The 15,644-nt window shown below is 39.3% G+C and overlaps 2 protein-coding genes across 2 annotated transcripts; both read left to right on the top strand.

Annotated features, from left to right (window-relative positions):
• The first annotated feature begins 2,680 nt into the window (after positions 1 to 2,680).
• LOC146673142 (G protein-coupled receptor 87-like) lies at positions 2,681 to 3,748 on the top strand. Its single transcript, XM_085402265.1, has 2 exons — positions 2,681 to 2,940; positions 3,033 to 3,748. Exons 1-2 carry the CDS (start codon positions 2,756 to 2,758, stop codon positions 3,706 to 3,708), a joined length of 861 nt encoding a protein of 286 aa, XP_085258391.1. The 5' UTR covers positions 2,681 to 2,755; the 3' UTR covers positions 3,709 to 3,748.
• A 10,295-nt stretch (positions 3,749 to 14,043) lies between these two features.
• LOC146673141 (P2Y purinoceptor 14-like) lies at positions 14,044 to 15,356 on the top strand. Its single transcript, XM_085402264.1, has 3 exons — positions 14,044 to 14,142; positions 14,245 to 14,495; positions 14,672 to 15,356. The coding sequence occupies exons 1-3, from the start codon at positions 14,044 to 14,046 to the stop codon at positions 15,354 to 15,356; spliced, it is 1,035 nt and encodes a 344-aa protein (XP_085258390.1).
• Positions 15,357 to 15,644: the final 288 nt, after the last annotated feature.

Below are 15,644 nucleotides of genomic sequence, written 5' to 3'. Positions count from 1 at the left end.
CCCAGGCATCCCTGGGAACAGGATCAGATGAAGATTTAGGCACAGGGGTGCCTAAAAACCGCATCTTATTAACCCTTTCACGCATAGTGGTCACTAGTTGTCCACCTAAATGGACGTGTAACAAAACTCTTTGAAAAGTACATGTTTAAAAAAAATAAGGTTCAAAAGTCTTTTTTTCATGCCTAAAGATGAATAAAAATACTGCAGAAAAAAAATCCTGCTTGAGATTGTCATAATTCATGCATGAAAGGGTTAATCAGCAGACCGTGATAATAATAATCTTAGTGAGCTCCCTGAACAGCACCACAGTCTCAGGAGCATCCATCGCAGAAATGTGGCATGAAGTTTTCGATAGATTTGATGAGTGAGTATTTTTAATAGTATCAAAAGGTGAGGAACCATAAACAGCTCTTGAGGTGTTCAGATGAGATTCACAGACAGTCTTCAGGCAGATCAACTTGGATGAATAAACACTGGTCTCAGAACAGCCAGGCAGGCAAACATTAGTAGACTCTAACTCAGTGGTTGTGGACTTTCAAACAGTCTTAAAACTAGCGGACATAAGCACACAAGAAACAGATTCAGAGTGCACCGACAGAAACTCAGTATGAGTGGTTTGTGTGGTTCATTTGCACAGGTTTGAACACAGTGATCGTACTCAGGAGCAGAGAGAAAAACAACGTACCCTTTGGAGAGGTGGTCTTATTCGAAACAAACTCCGGAGAGGATCATTCGTGGTGAGAATGTAATCCAACCATCTGAACCCATTATCGGGTTTACGTTCCAAGTTTGAGCAAAAAAAAAAAAACATCCCATGATCACGTATGCTTCGTATTGTGGGATGCAAGAAGTTGCTATGTATGTACAAGGTTCTGCACATGCCAGAGTACTTCTGTTCTCCAAAGGTCCAAAACAAAGCACCACATTTTTTTTATTTTATTGCTCCTCCCCTACAGAAGAAGCCAATGAGCAGACTAAACATTCTCACATAGTTTGTAGTGACACATTTTGGTTGGATGTGCATCATAGCCATCGTTCCCCCAAGACTCTGGAACTCACCCCTCTGAATCTGAGGTCTGTGCACTCATGGATCTCTTTTTTAAAAGTGAAAACTAATGTTTTTAAACCTTGTTTTAAGGAAACGTTTTGCTTTTCTATCATTTTTATTGTGAAGCTCTTCATAAATTAATATAATAACCTGACATTCTGTTGGCTAAAGTGTTTACTTAGATGAGTGGTTTGTGTGGAATGTGCAGGTGTTTGAAATGACCTCAAAGTATTAATTGACTGAAATGCTGTTTACCACAGTGTTGGGTTTGCAACACATGTGCAGGCATTTCAAAAATATTAATAGATTGATATACTGGTAAGAAAAAGTTTTACCCAGATATATTCAATTTATTCTTTAAAAAAATGCTTCACACACACTATTAATCAGCTTTTCTTGCACTTAAAACTGCAGAAGGATAAATTAAAAAATATAATATAAATAGATAGATCTAGATTTTCAGTATTAGCATGTTGTTGGCCTGAAGAAAAACAGGAAGTACAACAACGATTGCAGGTAGCTGTGTGGTTACTGTGTGTTTACTGATCTGCTTTAAACTAGAGTGACACAGTTAGACAGACAGTACATAACAACCTAAGCTTCTGCTGCTCATTAAAAACAGCGTCAAACAAAGGTAAGTCATTTTTATTTCTATACCTGGATCCAATGATAATGAACAACATTCATGGTTTAATTAGGAGCGCAGGGTTTGTAGTTAAGCCAAAGATTCTTTATTTGTGCCCTGCGATCAATAATATGCTGCATACATGTTGTAGTTGAAGGCAACAGATGACCAGGAGGTAGAGCAGGTCGTCTAACGCTGTCACAGGCACAGCAATAAACTGAATACTGAGATGTACCCTCACTCGCTTTTGGATCAAGTGAATGCTTTTCTGATATTAAAGAATTTCAATACTCGACCCTCAGTTATGACTAGATGAAAGAAGGCAGTCCTAGTTACTTAAATAATCTGTGTGTTAACTTTAGACCTGCCAAGTTTCTAGAGTCATATACATTTAAATGATGTGATATTACTACTGCTGACACAGCAGGAGCTATTTTGATCATTCCAGGCACTTAAAGGACATTTCCTGATTATAAATAACTAAGTGTTAGCAGGGCCCAAAGTAAACCAGGTCTGGTTAGACACCACGTTGCTAAGATTTGTAGAGATGAATGTGTTCCTGCCCTCTGTCAGAACAATATTGAACGTGATTAAAAAACTAGGTGAGCTTACTCACATTCAAAGAGATCATTCCCACTTTAGTCAAGGGCTTAAATCAGATTAATGAGACGTTTGATTCATTTAGAAAGACATATTACTACAGAGTGAACATTAAAGATTAAAAACCATAAAAGGGGTTTCTTTTAAAGATGAAGATGATATCTATGCACGGTTTGTTTCAAAGAGGGGGGTTTATTTTTAATCTCCAGAAACATGGCTGACCCAACAAACATAACTTCATCTTACAATCAGACCTGTGATCTGGCCGTCCCGTCAGTCAGCCCTGTCTTTATGGTTGCCTACAGTCTGGTGTTTCTGGTAAGTTTCAAAATTTAAGATTACGCTCTGTTTGAAATGTACTTATTACTGAAGTCCTGTTCTCTCGATCCCTTCTGTGTCCTCTACAGGTGGGTTTGTTTCTCAATGGCATCATCGTGCGGTTTTACTGTTGTCGAGCTCGGCAGCAGGCATCAAGCAGCTTGATGGTCTACCTGAAGAACCTGACAGCTGCTGACTTCCTGCTCTGCCTCTGTCTGCCACTCCGCATCACCAAGTACGCCACCAGCTCTCTCACCATTCGGAGGCTCTACTGTAGCTTTGGAACTTCTGCCTTCTTCCTCAACATGCAAGCCAGTATCCTATTCATGGGGTACATCGCTGCCAACAGGTAAGGAACTAATAATTTATCATTTATTGTAAAAGTGACGTCGGCACTGATTCGTGAGTTTGTCTACTGCCTCCTTTCTCTTCTCTCTCCAGGTATCTGAAGGTGGTCCATTCTTCAGGGCCCCACTTCCTCCAGACAGTACGAGCTGCATACATCATCTCCATGATCACCTGGGTTAGTGTCCTGGCTCCAATAATCACCTATACCATACTATTTTTCATTACTCAACAACCTCTGACCTCTGACCCTGGTTGCTGTGAAGCCCTCATTAGTGCATCAATTAGACCGATCTACAAAGTCTTCCAGGCCTCCTCTTTCATACTCTTCCTGTTGGTCCTCATATCCCTGGTCTTCTTCTACTACAGCACCTCCCGCAGGGTGTTACAGGAACAGAAGAAGCAGCTGGCCTCCCGCCACTCTGAGAAGCTTGTGAAGTCTCGCAGGAACATATTGGTGCTTGTCAGCATTTTCTGTGTTTGCTTCATCCCGTATTACTTGGTTCGGCTTCCCTTGGCATTTAAGTTGGGCGGCAGATCTGTGCGTCAGGTGTTCTACTATTTAATGGATGCAACCACAATACTGTCAGTTTTCAATGTCTGTTTGGACCCTCTTGTTTACTTTTTCCTTTGTAAGAGTGTCCGAGCTCAGGTGAATCTGAAGATTCCATCCAAGAAGACCAAGAGCCGACAACCAAACAAGGGGAGTGAGTGGAGTGAGGAGCAGCAGACAGTTGTTACAACAGCAGCAAGTCAAACCAGTGAGCTGTAAGAAAAATGTAAACAGTTTAAAATATCCAGATTTACTTGAAACCAGGCCATGGATCCCAATTCAGTCTGTGAAGGTTCTCAGTCATCCAGGTCATCATGGTCTCCCAGAAGCTTCTTCAGTTCTAGGGTCAAATGATACCAGATACTCCCAGATACTAAATCTGGACCCTAGAACTGAAGAAGCTTCTCGGATGAGAAGTGAAATGTCTTTAAGCAACTTAAAGAAGTCCAGATGCTTTTCTTTCCGAGCTCCTTTGATCCCAGTTGAGATAAATCCTCTCCAATTAAAAATGTAATGTAAAAAATCTAAAATAGGAGGACAGAAAAGATAGTGTTTACAAGAGTTTGCAAGTTACAGTGTCTGATTTAAATAAACTGAACAAGTGGTCACATTCATTCCAACAATTCATATTGTTAATATGCCTGAAAAATGATTTCAACATTTTCACAAATTAAAATGATTCTTTCTGCCTCTCAGCAGTAATTTTTATATTTCAGTGCACAAATGAATAAATGTTTTCACAGCTTCTGCTTATTAAGGAAAGCTCTAACATTTCTGTGCTTTATAATGTTTCTCTCGCTGCATAACTAGAGATGTCTGATTCCACAGTTTTATTCTGTCTTCATTAAAGACAAAGTTTTCATGTTGGTGTGTTCAAACCTTTGACTGTTACCTTCTCAGTTTGTGAGACACTCTCCTGCTGATGTCACACAAAAGGAAACTATAACTTTTCTCATTCAAACCAACAATAAATTATTGAATAAACCAGTAAGTTTAAAAAAACAGCTTCATCATGTTTTCCATAAATGAAATTTGATTGAAGACAATCAAATTCAAATGTACTTTATTTCAGTTTTATTTATAAAGCACTAATCACAACAGTCACCTCAGGGGCTTTATATTGTAAGGCAAACTGAAGACAGGAGAAAAGACGTGCTGTGGAAGAGAGCCAGAAATTAGTAGTTGCTAATGATTAAATGAAGAGATGTACATTCAGAACTGTTGTACTGACTCATGAATCAGCGATGTGACAGAGCTCTGCTGGAGTGTCTCAGTGGGAGCAAATCTGCATCTAAAGGCTCATGTAGCTCAAATGTATAACATAAGTCATATTTACTCGGTAAAAATTTAGGATGATTAACTTTGGGTAGAACGTGATAGAGGTGCTGATATAAAAACAAAATTCTGTGTCAGACTGAAGGTGATGTAAAGAGATGAATCATTTAAGTGTCTCCAGCTGTGTAACTAAAGCCTTTTATTGATTATCTGAATAAACTTATTTATAATGTCTGCAGCTCTGCGCTGTGTGAAGATAAACGCCCTGAGCCAACTATTGTTGGGATTTGGTCTTTTTAAAGCACAATGTGTTCTTTATATACTCATTTTTTGACAACAGAAGGATCAGCTGTTGTTTGCTCAATAAAATAGATCCATGTGCATTACAGCAGGAACTACAACAGGAAGTGATGCAATGGACTTCACCACACATGCCTGGGCACCAAGGCCAAATTAGCACCAAGTGACTATGTAAGAGATTTAAAATAGATTTTAAATAATTATTCTGTTGTGAGCGTTACCTGACAATGAGTGGTAAGGGAACCTATATGTATTCTACATGTACAAGTATTGTTAAATACGATTTGTATAAGTCAGTTAATTAACTACGTTTCAAAGACAAAAGTATTATTCTGCAGATTCCTTCCTACAGTCAAATACCACAAAAACAGTTTGAAGCTTAATTTTTTGGTGTATGTTTTAGATATTTTTGTTTTGTTTTATTTTTTTACAATTTCATTTCCATACTTTGATTTTGAACATCTTTCTTTTTAGTTAGAAACCCACATCTTCCAATCAGTGAGTGAATCACACATGTCTGCTCCTCTTGTGAGTCTCCTGATTATTTTTTTTGCTCCTCTTCCTCTTGGTTTTTTTCACATTTTGATTTCTGGATTCTTGTTTTGTGATCTTTTTAAACATGAAAACCTAAAAAAAAACAAAAAACCTCTCGCTCCTATTTTGCACTGGCTGTGTTTGCACTGTGTCTGCAAGAACACAGGCTGAAATATTGTGTTCATTTATATTTGCAGGCAGTTTATCACCAAGAATGTTCAGCCAATGAACTTGGTGGCTTGGACTGTAGCAGTAGGTTCACCTCTGGTGTTTTTAGGCTTTGTATCCATATTTGATTATTATTCTATAATATATTTGATGTGCAGCAGCAGATGGAAATTAGCCAGAAGCTAAATCTGTTACAAGGCATGCTTTCTCTCAGCTGTACACAAGCAGATGGCTGTTTTTTTCTTAACATTGTGGGTATGTTTTAATATAAAGCACCTTGAGATCAAGTACCTTAAAGCTTTTGTGCTCAGTATATATAGTACACTGCAAATACATTTTATTAATTTGTAATACAACAGAAGTGTGGTGTCCAATGTTAGGAACTGCTGAAGGCTCCCCTTTTTTGAGAGTACAGCATGAAATCAGCAGAAGTAAAAGTTAAATGTTAAGTTAAGATTAAGAACCAGCAGGACTCACCTGTCTTCGATGTATGCCTCTGAAGCGATCCCCTGCCGCATCACTGTAGATCAGACAACACAGTGACGACACTGCTAACCTGCAGGCTTTCCTCTGCTTCCTGTGTGTCTTCACTGCAAACAGCGGTGACAAAATGTTTGCACAGACAACACAGACATATCATTGGTCAGAGTGAGGCTCGAGCAGTGTGTTCATCCAAAACAGAGGACTTGGAAAACGTGATCATCCAAGCATCTTCCGGTGCGTCTGTGAAGTGAAATGACGTGTTAAAACTCATCAATCTTATTAACAGTTTGCATCAGCAGCTTTTCTTTGTGAATGCTGAGGGGGAAGTACTGAAGCACACATCACACACTCAGGGAGACGTGAAAGGGGAGGGGTTTATTTTCTGAATAACCTTTTCTTTTAGCTCACAAACAGATGACACCAAATATTCCTTTCACTGAAGCAGAGCAGGAGAGACTGAGCGTGAACAGCTTGAGTCTAATATTTGCTGTAGCGCTGGATCATTAATAAAAGAGAAAACGTTTTATTCTGTTTGAAAAAATCTCTCCAAGCAGTTCAAAACCATGCAGTGCAAGTGACCTCGTTTGGGCTTTGTGGCTGTTTCATTTTAATTCAGTGTCATTTTAATCGTACAGTGGTCAGTGTGTTCACTAGAACCATCCACACTCAGCCGCCTTCTAAAGCAGGTACAGTTACAGCTTTGTATTGTTTGAAGCATCATCATTCCTGGACAATCAGCGCAGACAGAAAAGGGCTTCAAAGTTTATCTCATGGGTATCAGTCAGAAATATAAAAACAACTTTACTGTATTTATTCTACTTTAGCCTCCTGTAAACTCAACATGTTCTTCTAATATTATAGTTTTATCTTCCTTTGTGAGATCCGTCGCTCTGCTGCTGTTAGCCTATCCATGTTTGTTATTGATCAGATACGTGAACGCACTCTTTTAGTAAACCCTGGGTTGGTGTTTGAAGTTTATAACCAACTTAAAGTGTCCTTTTAGCATCAATGATGATGTCTGGATATGTTATTAATATTATTGTTGTTATTTTGAATCCGTTATTACATTCAGGACACAAATAATGATGATGTCAAAAGAGAGCAAGCTGTTTATTGGTTGGTTGAGAAAGTCTTCAAGATAAGACTCCAACATTACATTGAGAATCATAGGAAACGAAGCGAGACGTGGGACTATTTATACTCTGAGGAAAGAAAGAAAGAAAATGAGAAAATGCAAATACTAAATACAGACACAAGAAGATTCAACGATGACGTGACAGTGACGGTGGAACAGGAAGTGATACGAGGCAGAGGGAGTAGAAGGCAAAGTACCGAGAGCTAAAATTTCCACTCACACTAATTAAAACAGTAGATTACAGAACTGATGGTCGTCATTAGAACAACCAAAATGTAAAACCAGAGCTCACACAAACTACGACTCAGAATTAGGAACATCCAAAACTGTCACACACCTCTGACCAACAGCACCCGCCTCCTCCTCACTAAGATCACGAAAGCTTCAGAGTGTTTTCTAGAAGCTTATTCAGTTTGTGTGGGATCCTTCAATATGATCCACGGTAAGCAGACGCGTCAGATTCAGTTACAAACTGTGGCACACAGGGCAGTATCTGAGGCAATCTGCCCCCACACGCACACTACGTGGGTTTATTTGTGGTGTGTGTGTGTGTGTGTGTGTGTGTGTGTGTGTGTGTGTGTGTGTGTGTGTGTGTGTGTGTGTGTGTGTGTGTGTGTGTGTGTGTGTGTGTGTGTGAGAGGCAAACCACACTCTGTGGGAGTGCAGACTTCACTGTAGCTCAGCTATGTGCAATTTTATGTTAGAGGAAGTTAACTCGTGTGGGTTTTTGTGCAATTCTATGGAGTGATATGGGACGAGAAAGAGGAAACTGAATGCACCAAGTAAGAAAACAATGAACGAATGAACAAAAATATTTTGGAAGGAAGGACAGGAGGAAGGAAGGAAGACAGGAAGGAAGGGAGGAAGGAAGGAAGGAAGGAAGGAAGGAAGGAAAGAAGAAGATGGATTGCACACAAGGAGCTGTTTAACATTTGCAAACTCACTTGTATCGAGCAAAGGATGATAGTTTTATCCTGTCCAGGTTTGCTCTGTTTATATTCTTCTTCTTCCTCTTTTTTGTTTCCTTGTTTGTTTGTTTTCTCTTTGTTTGGTGGTGGTGGAGGTTTAATTTAGTAATGTAGATTTTTGTTGGAAAGAGGGATCATTAACTAACTTTGTTAAAATAAATACATCGATTGCTAGTGAACGTCAGCTGACAGAAGAACTTTTCATTCTCACTTCAGACGTATTTTGTCAGTTTTTTAAAGACATCTTTTCTCCTTATATGTCTTTTCACTTGGTTCTCACTCATGTACACGGTGTACATCACTTCCTGTTCTGTTTCCTGTTGTAACACACAGTATTGTCTTCTTCTTTTACCGCACCACTGAACAGCTGCCGTTTACGCTGTCAAAGTGAAAATATAAACCGCACATTTGGGTCTCGAACAGAACGTTAGACAGACGAGAGAGCAGCCTCCTGTAAGTCTGCTACCATGTCTGCTGTGTTTTTCAACAACCCCCCCCCAAGCATTTATACAGGAAGATGAGCTGCTAATAAGAGAAGAAACCACAAAACACTCACTGGTGTTTAGGTGCTCTGTCGCTTTAGAGGCACAGCTGGAGAGCAGTCAACCATTTTAAATGAACAACCCCCCCGAGCCTCATTCCGCCCCAGGTTTTCTAACCATTTTATCCCTGCACGTTCACCACATGTTGTCCAAAGAGAATCACCCTGAAGTCTTTAAATCAAAAGATTTCATTCACGTCATGACAAATTAGTGCTGAATGGTAGAAAACTTCCACTTGGTACTTATTCATTTATTGATCAAACACGAGGCTGATTTTCAGCAGATTAACCTCAAACCAACTGTGAAACAAAGAGGAACACATTTTCTGGCTTGTTGTTCCCAACAGGAGTGCAGAATGAGCGGACAATATAATAAACAATAAAAATGAAGGCAAAGTATTTTTACTGGGCCGATAACCATAAAGGGCTTTGTACACGAGAATGTGTAAAACTGGCTCCAACACGAGGCAGTAGAATATGAGGATCTAGCTTTTTAGACCCTGTTATACATTTTAGTTTTTTAATTTTAGATCTATACTTTGTCAGTGTCAGAGAAAACATGCCTTACACCAGATTTAGCTGCTACCTTATTCCATCTGACGTCCTTGGGTGGGTACACACTTTGCATAAGACATATAATTTCCTCATCATTTCAGAGTTCTGTCTGGGCGCCTCCTCTCTTTTGTAAAGGCCTGAACCAGGCATTTACAAGACATCCTAATTATTAATTTCCTTTGCTTATCCTGCTTTGTGTCCTCTTAATGTTTACCCCTGAACAGCTTCATTATGAAACTTTACTTTTGTCGAGCTCAGCAGCATCCAGCAACTAAAAGGTCTATCTGAAGAACCTGACAGCTGCACTTCTCTGCATCACCCACTATGTCAGCAAGTCATTTATTTTTCCAAAGCTCTGCTGCAGCTTTGGTGCTTCTGCCCTGCCCCTCATTATGCATGCATGCTTCTCTTAATGGAGTACATCACTTCCAACAGGTATAAAACCTTTAATGTTTTCATGTGGCAGCTCAAGGTAATATTAAGACAGCTTTAATTTGCTGCTGATCAAACCATGAACTTCTCTATTTACCACAAATCACTCTACACCAGTTACACCATCATCTCCCTGTCGTTCTTCATATCGTCCGTCTTCTTCTACTACAGGAACTCCCACGGAGTGTTACTGTCACAGCAGAGGCTGCTGGCCTCCTATGGCTCTGAGAAGATTTTGAAGTCTGACCACTATGGTGGTAGTTTCCAATGTCTATCTGGCCTTTTTGTTTAGCTTTTCCTTTGTAATGCTTTTTGGACCCAATGGAGGCTGGGGATTTTCTCTATGAGGACAAGGGGCAGCTCAAACTAGTTAACGGTATATAAAACTTTAACATTTTATAAAATGCCCACATTTCCAGTTTCTGCAGAGCTCACTGATCAATAAGGGGCTGAAATGAACACTATCACACTCCCACACAAACAACATGAGGGTTTCTGTTGCTAGCTTTCAGCTATTAGCACAACATCTTATTTAACATGAATAAACTGAACTAGCCTGTGATCAAATTTATACAAAAGCATGATATCTGAATTTTGATGTCTGAAAAAATATATTAACATTTACACCTATCAAGATGAACTTTTCACCAGGAACTGTTACATGACATAATACAAATGAAAACATAGATAATGTCTTAATTCTTTTGATTATAAGAAAAATTCAATTTCTCTATTTTTCAATTTTAATTTTTTCTCTACTGTCATAACTACAGATGTTTGATTTCATAAATAAAGATGAAGAGAAAAGTTGATAAGACAGCAATTCTTCCAGAAAGAAGAACACTACTGCATCACTACTTGGTACGGCAATAGCACCGCCTACAACCGCAAAACTCTCCAGAGAGTGGTGCGCTGAAAGGATCACTGGAGGAGAGCTTCCTTCCAGGAAATCTACAGGAAGCGGTGCCTGAGGATAGCGGGGAGGATCATCAAGGACTCCAGTCACAAACTGTTCAGACTACTTTTGTCAGGCAGAGGTTCTGCAGTATCCGGTCCTGAACCAGCAGACTGAGAGACAGCTTTTTCCATCAGGCCATCAGACTGCTGAACACTTCACAGACACATCACTGTCACTTATTCTTATGGTTCTTGTATTTTGCACACCACGTTTGGCTTGTGAAGCTTGCACACAATGTGACAATAACAGTGATTTGATTTGAAAGAAGGAATGTCCAAACTTCAAATGGCAAAGGAGTGAATAATAAGCATGGGAGACCAACCCAAAAGTGTCCAGAGTGACACTGTGACCTGTGGCGGAGACTGGCGTAGTTTAACATAAACTTGTATTGTTAATGAACACTCAGGATCCGTGACACTGGTTTTTCTGGTCTTATTTGTGAAGAGAACATGCAACGTACATTGGCTGCAGGTACTGTCTCCTGCTAGCTGTAGTGATAAGGACACTAAAACCAAAGAACAATAAGTCAGTGGTAACAAACAGGAAACAAGTGTAGTGTAGCAAGATGTGTAGCAGTTGTGTTTCCTGATTTACACTGACACCATTCCATCTTAGAAGAACCAAAGCAACTATTCGTCCACACAGAAAGCTGCAGAAACAGAGGTGAGTCCCGTTAGTTTCTCACCCTCACATTTATTTTTTACTCCTACTGATAAAGGCATGAATGAATAAGACCATTTTTAAATTACTCCCAATTTAGGAAACAAAAATACTAAAATGTAACTTCCGACAAATTCAAAAAGCTTATCTGATTATACGTTTATAAATCTGTTACTGACTAAGCCAAGTACAATGATGAAAAATCTTTACCGCACCATTATATTCAGTCATATCATTCAAATAAGAGCTCTTTTCTTACAAATACTGCATGTGCATTTAGTTAACCAACCTTTTCACCACAGACACTGTAAGAGAGTGTGCTTGTGTCTATGAAGAAAACACAACCTGTATCAGCTGCAGGTACTGCCTCATGAAAGCTGTAGTGATACGGACACTAGCAAAAAGTGAAAACAGTGAAATATCAGTCAGCAAAGATAAAGAGATAAAAGCGGCCTGTGGCAACTTTGTGATTGAACGTGATGATCGCTTGTTTTTTAGCAGCGTGATTGCAAACTATTTATAGCAGCTTTAATCACATGATGGGTCTGCATTTTCTGTGTACCCCTTTCAGTCGCAGCAAACAGGAAATAAGTCAGAGTTCAAAGAAGAAGTGCAGCAACCACGTGTTTTCTTATCTGTAGTGACATTATTACATCCGAGAACAACCAAAGTAACTTTTCCTGCTTACAGACGACCTCTAACCCGAGGAGAGTCCTGTTTGTTTCTCATTCTCAAATCTGCTGTATTTCTACTAATAGAAAACTAAATAAATAAGAAGATTTGGAATCAGTCATTACATAGGGAACAAAAATACTTAGCTGTCTTTTCTACTGTTCAGAAGGCTAATCTGTCTACATCCTGGGTGTCTTCGTGCCAGCTGCACTGATGAAAAACGTTATGCTCAAACACGTGGTTAATAATGGACAAACTGTGACTGGCACATCATTATAGCCAGTGCTAGATATTCAATAATCCCACTTCATTTTTCTGCTGTGACAGTGTGAGGTTATCTGAGTAGTAAAGCTTTAAGCTTTGCTTTTAACAGTGCAGGTGCAGTACTATCAACAACTTCAGGGTTGTTCAATAAAGATAGCTGAAAAGTGAATATTTGGTATTTCCCATGGAGATCACAAAAGCAAAGAGCGACTGCTGTGGTTTAATTTAAGAACTTTTTTGACTTGCTTTCTGAATTACTTGGATCTGGGATAACACAGAAATACTCAACATCCACTATTCTCTTTATTTATTTTTTGACCATCAACATAAATATTTTGATGTAACTTGTGTTTACACTTCCTTGTAAAATCTCCAAGGTTTTCTCACTTTTCAATGTAAAGAATGGAGATTTAACCCAGTGTGAAAGTTTTTTTGTAAGTAGCAAGTGCTCAACTCTCATTGGATGAAAAAAGGCGGTCCTACATATTTGTTCAAATGAAAAGACTTTTGCTGGTCGTAAGTGACTCTAAGGTTTCTCACAGTAGTACTGGAGTCTAAAGAAGAAGACTGAAATTGTGATTAATAGACAGAGTGGGTTTACAGCCAGCACACCCTGTGATTTAATAGCTGACAGAACCACTTCTAGCAGCAATAATTTGAAGCAAGCATTTCTGTAGGATTATATGAGTCTTGCATTACTATAGAGAAATGATTGTACTTGGTAATGGGTACGAGATGTTAGTGCTGATATTTGTTTGTTTTTTACTAACTGTGCTGCTGTAGATTATGGGCACACATTTACACTTTAGTCTCACCTGTTCAAAGGATGCTGGCCGACACCATTTATACACAAATCTCGATAAAAACCATGTGTGTAAATCAACCTTTTCTCTCCATCATAGCAGCCAGCTCTCTGTAGTAATGCCCCCATATTTAATGTCTGTACTCTCACCTCCTCACTCCTGCCTTTCCTTCTCTCCTGCTGCCTCCTAACATATGTCCTCCCTGCTTTTCCTTTGTCTTTGCCCCACAGTTTCCACCAAGCACCCTGTTGGTCAACAGCACTGGAGGCAGTGGTTGACCAAATTGTATTAAAAGACTGCTGCCACTATTGAGATGTTTAATTACATTTGATTGATGTTGTTTTCTTTCCACAAATAGAGTTTGCATAACAGATGATGTCACTAGCAATTTCCTATACAGTATTTGCATTTGCGTTAATTTTGTCTTTAAGGCTTGTTCATCATGTAAAAAAAAAATATAACTGTTGTGCATTGAATTGAATTTAGGTAAACTGTCAGTAAACTCCACCAGAAGGGAAAGTGCTGTTTAAAAAGACAAATATGGTGGATTTTAGCACTTATCAGAATTTAATAACATTGGTTTAACTCTGATTTAACAAAACAAACTAAGAAATTATGAAGTATTTTAATGAAGATGGTGTATTTAAGACTCCTATTTAATCTTAATCTTTTTATCTATCTATTGTTTTACTGTACACCGAGGGCCATGGGAGCATTGCAATTTCAAATTCCTGTGTATGACTGTAAATATGGTCTTTGACAATAAAGCTAACTTTGAATTTGTATTTTTTTTTACCTTCAGAAACATGGCCGACTCAAACAACATCACTTCAAACCAGACCTGTGTTATGATCGATACATCAGTCAGCACTTTCCTTATACTGGTCTACAGCATGGTCTTTCTGGTAAGTTTCAAATCTTCAGACTATGCTCTGTTAGAAATGGGTTTAAGGATCACAGTGCATGTACCAAGGTAATGTTTCTTCCATTGTCTATGTCCTGCTTAGGTGGGTTTACTTCTCAATTGCTTCATCATGAAGTTATACTTTCAACAGCAAGCATCTAGTAGCTTAATGGTCTACCTGAAGAACCTGACAGCTGCTGACTTCCTGCTCTGCCTCTTTCTACCGCTCCGTATCGTCCACTATGCCAGGAATTCTGTTCCCATTCAGAGACTCTACTGCACCTTTGGAGCTTCTGCCATCTTCCTTAACATGTACGCCAGCATCATATTCATGGGGTACATCGCTGTTAACAGGTAAGGATTTCCGAATGCAGTTGATGTCAATTTCAAAACTATATTAATGGGTCGACTACAAATCCTGCACTCCTGAATAGAGAATGGTGGTGTCTTTTAGTCTCAATGACTTTTGTAGATTTAGCAGAACTATTACTGCTTAGTGAAGTACTGCTTCCTTTCTCTTCTTTCCTCAGGTATCTGAAGATTGTCCATCCTTATAGGACTCACTTCCTCCAAACAATACAAGCAGCCCGCAAGATTTCCCTAATCACCTGGTTGATTCTGCTGGCTCCCACAGTTATCTACAACATCCTGCTTTTGATCACTCAGCCACATGTATCTGCAGGTCCTGGTTGCTGCAGTGCCTTCTTTAGTGAATTCGGCAGTGTGCTCCACAAAACACTCCATGCTGGCTGCATTAGCATCTTCCTGTTGGTCTTCATATCCCTGGTCTTCTTCTACTACAGCATCTCCCGCAGGGTGTTGCTGGTACAGCAGAGGCAGCTGGCCTCCTCTGGCTGCGAGAAGCTCCTGAAGTCTCGCAGGAACATGTTAGTGCTGGTCAGCATCTTCTGTATTTGTTTTGTTCCCCATCACCTGGTTCGCCTTCCTTTTACTTTTCTATGCAGCAAGGGCTTTGTTGGTCAGGTGTTATACTACTTGAAGGAGGTGGCTACCTTAGTGTCAGTTTTCAACATCTGCGTGGATCCTGTTGTTTACTTTTTTCTCTGTAAGGCTTTTCGGGCCCAGTTGAGCCAGAAGACAGCATCGCTGAGAGCACATGTCAATATTCAACAATCAAAGGAGGAGAATGAAAACACTGAGCAACAGCTTAGCATCCTCCAATCAACAGCAACGAGTCAAACCAGTGAGCTGTGAGGAAAAGTTCAACATTTTTCAAAATTAAAACAGACACCTACACAGACATCATTGATGTTTATATTTCTATCTTATGGCTATTAGTACAATGGCTGTTTTAGCTAGAATAAATTACATGGGTGTTTTCATCCTGTCCACATGTGCAGTATTGAAAAAATATCTCTGTCCGCAAGTAAATGCAAAAAACGAAGTCAAACGCTGTTAAGAACATGCCAAATTATTTTTTTTTGTGTCCTGTTTGGATCTTTTGCCATCAGAATTGTTGTCTTAAGGCCAAGAAAGATGCGA

This window comes from Rhamphochromis longiceps, linkage group LG3 (assembly GCF_057381845.1).
Source record: "Rhamphochromis longiceps isolate RC_006_pf linkage group LG3, R_longiceps_female_GT1.1, whole genome shotgun sequence".
Classification (NCBI taxonomy): domain Eukaryota; kingdom Metazoa; phylum Chordata; class Actinopteri; order Cichliformes; family Cichlidae; genus Rhamphochromis; species Rhamphochromis longiceps.
This window is presented reverse-complemented; position numbering and strand designations above follow the sequence as displayed.

Coding starts and splice junctions, on each gene's coding strand:
- LOC146673142 (XM_085402265.1), top strand. CDS start 2,756: ATGGTCTACCTGAAGAACCTGACAGCTGCTGACTTCCTGCTCTGCCTC. Junction 2,941..3,032: donor GGGTACATCGCTGCCAACAG/GTAAGGAACTAA, acceptor TTCTCTCTCCAG/GTATCTGAAGGTGGTCCATT.
- LOC146673141 (XM_085402264.1), top strand. CDS start 14,044: ATGGCCGACTCAAACAACATCACTTCAAACCAGACCTGTGTTATGATC. Junction 14,143..14,244: donor TCTACAGCATGGTCTTTCTG/GTAAGTTTCAAA, acceptor TGTCCTGCTTAG/GTGGGTTTACTTCTCAATTG. Junction 14,496..14,671: donor GGGTACATCGCTGTTAACAG/GTAAGGATTTCC, acceptor TTCTTTCCTCAG/GTATCTGAAGATTGTCCATC.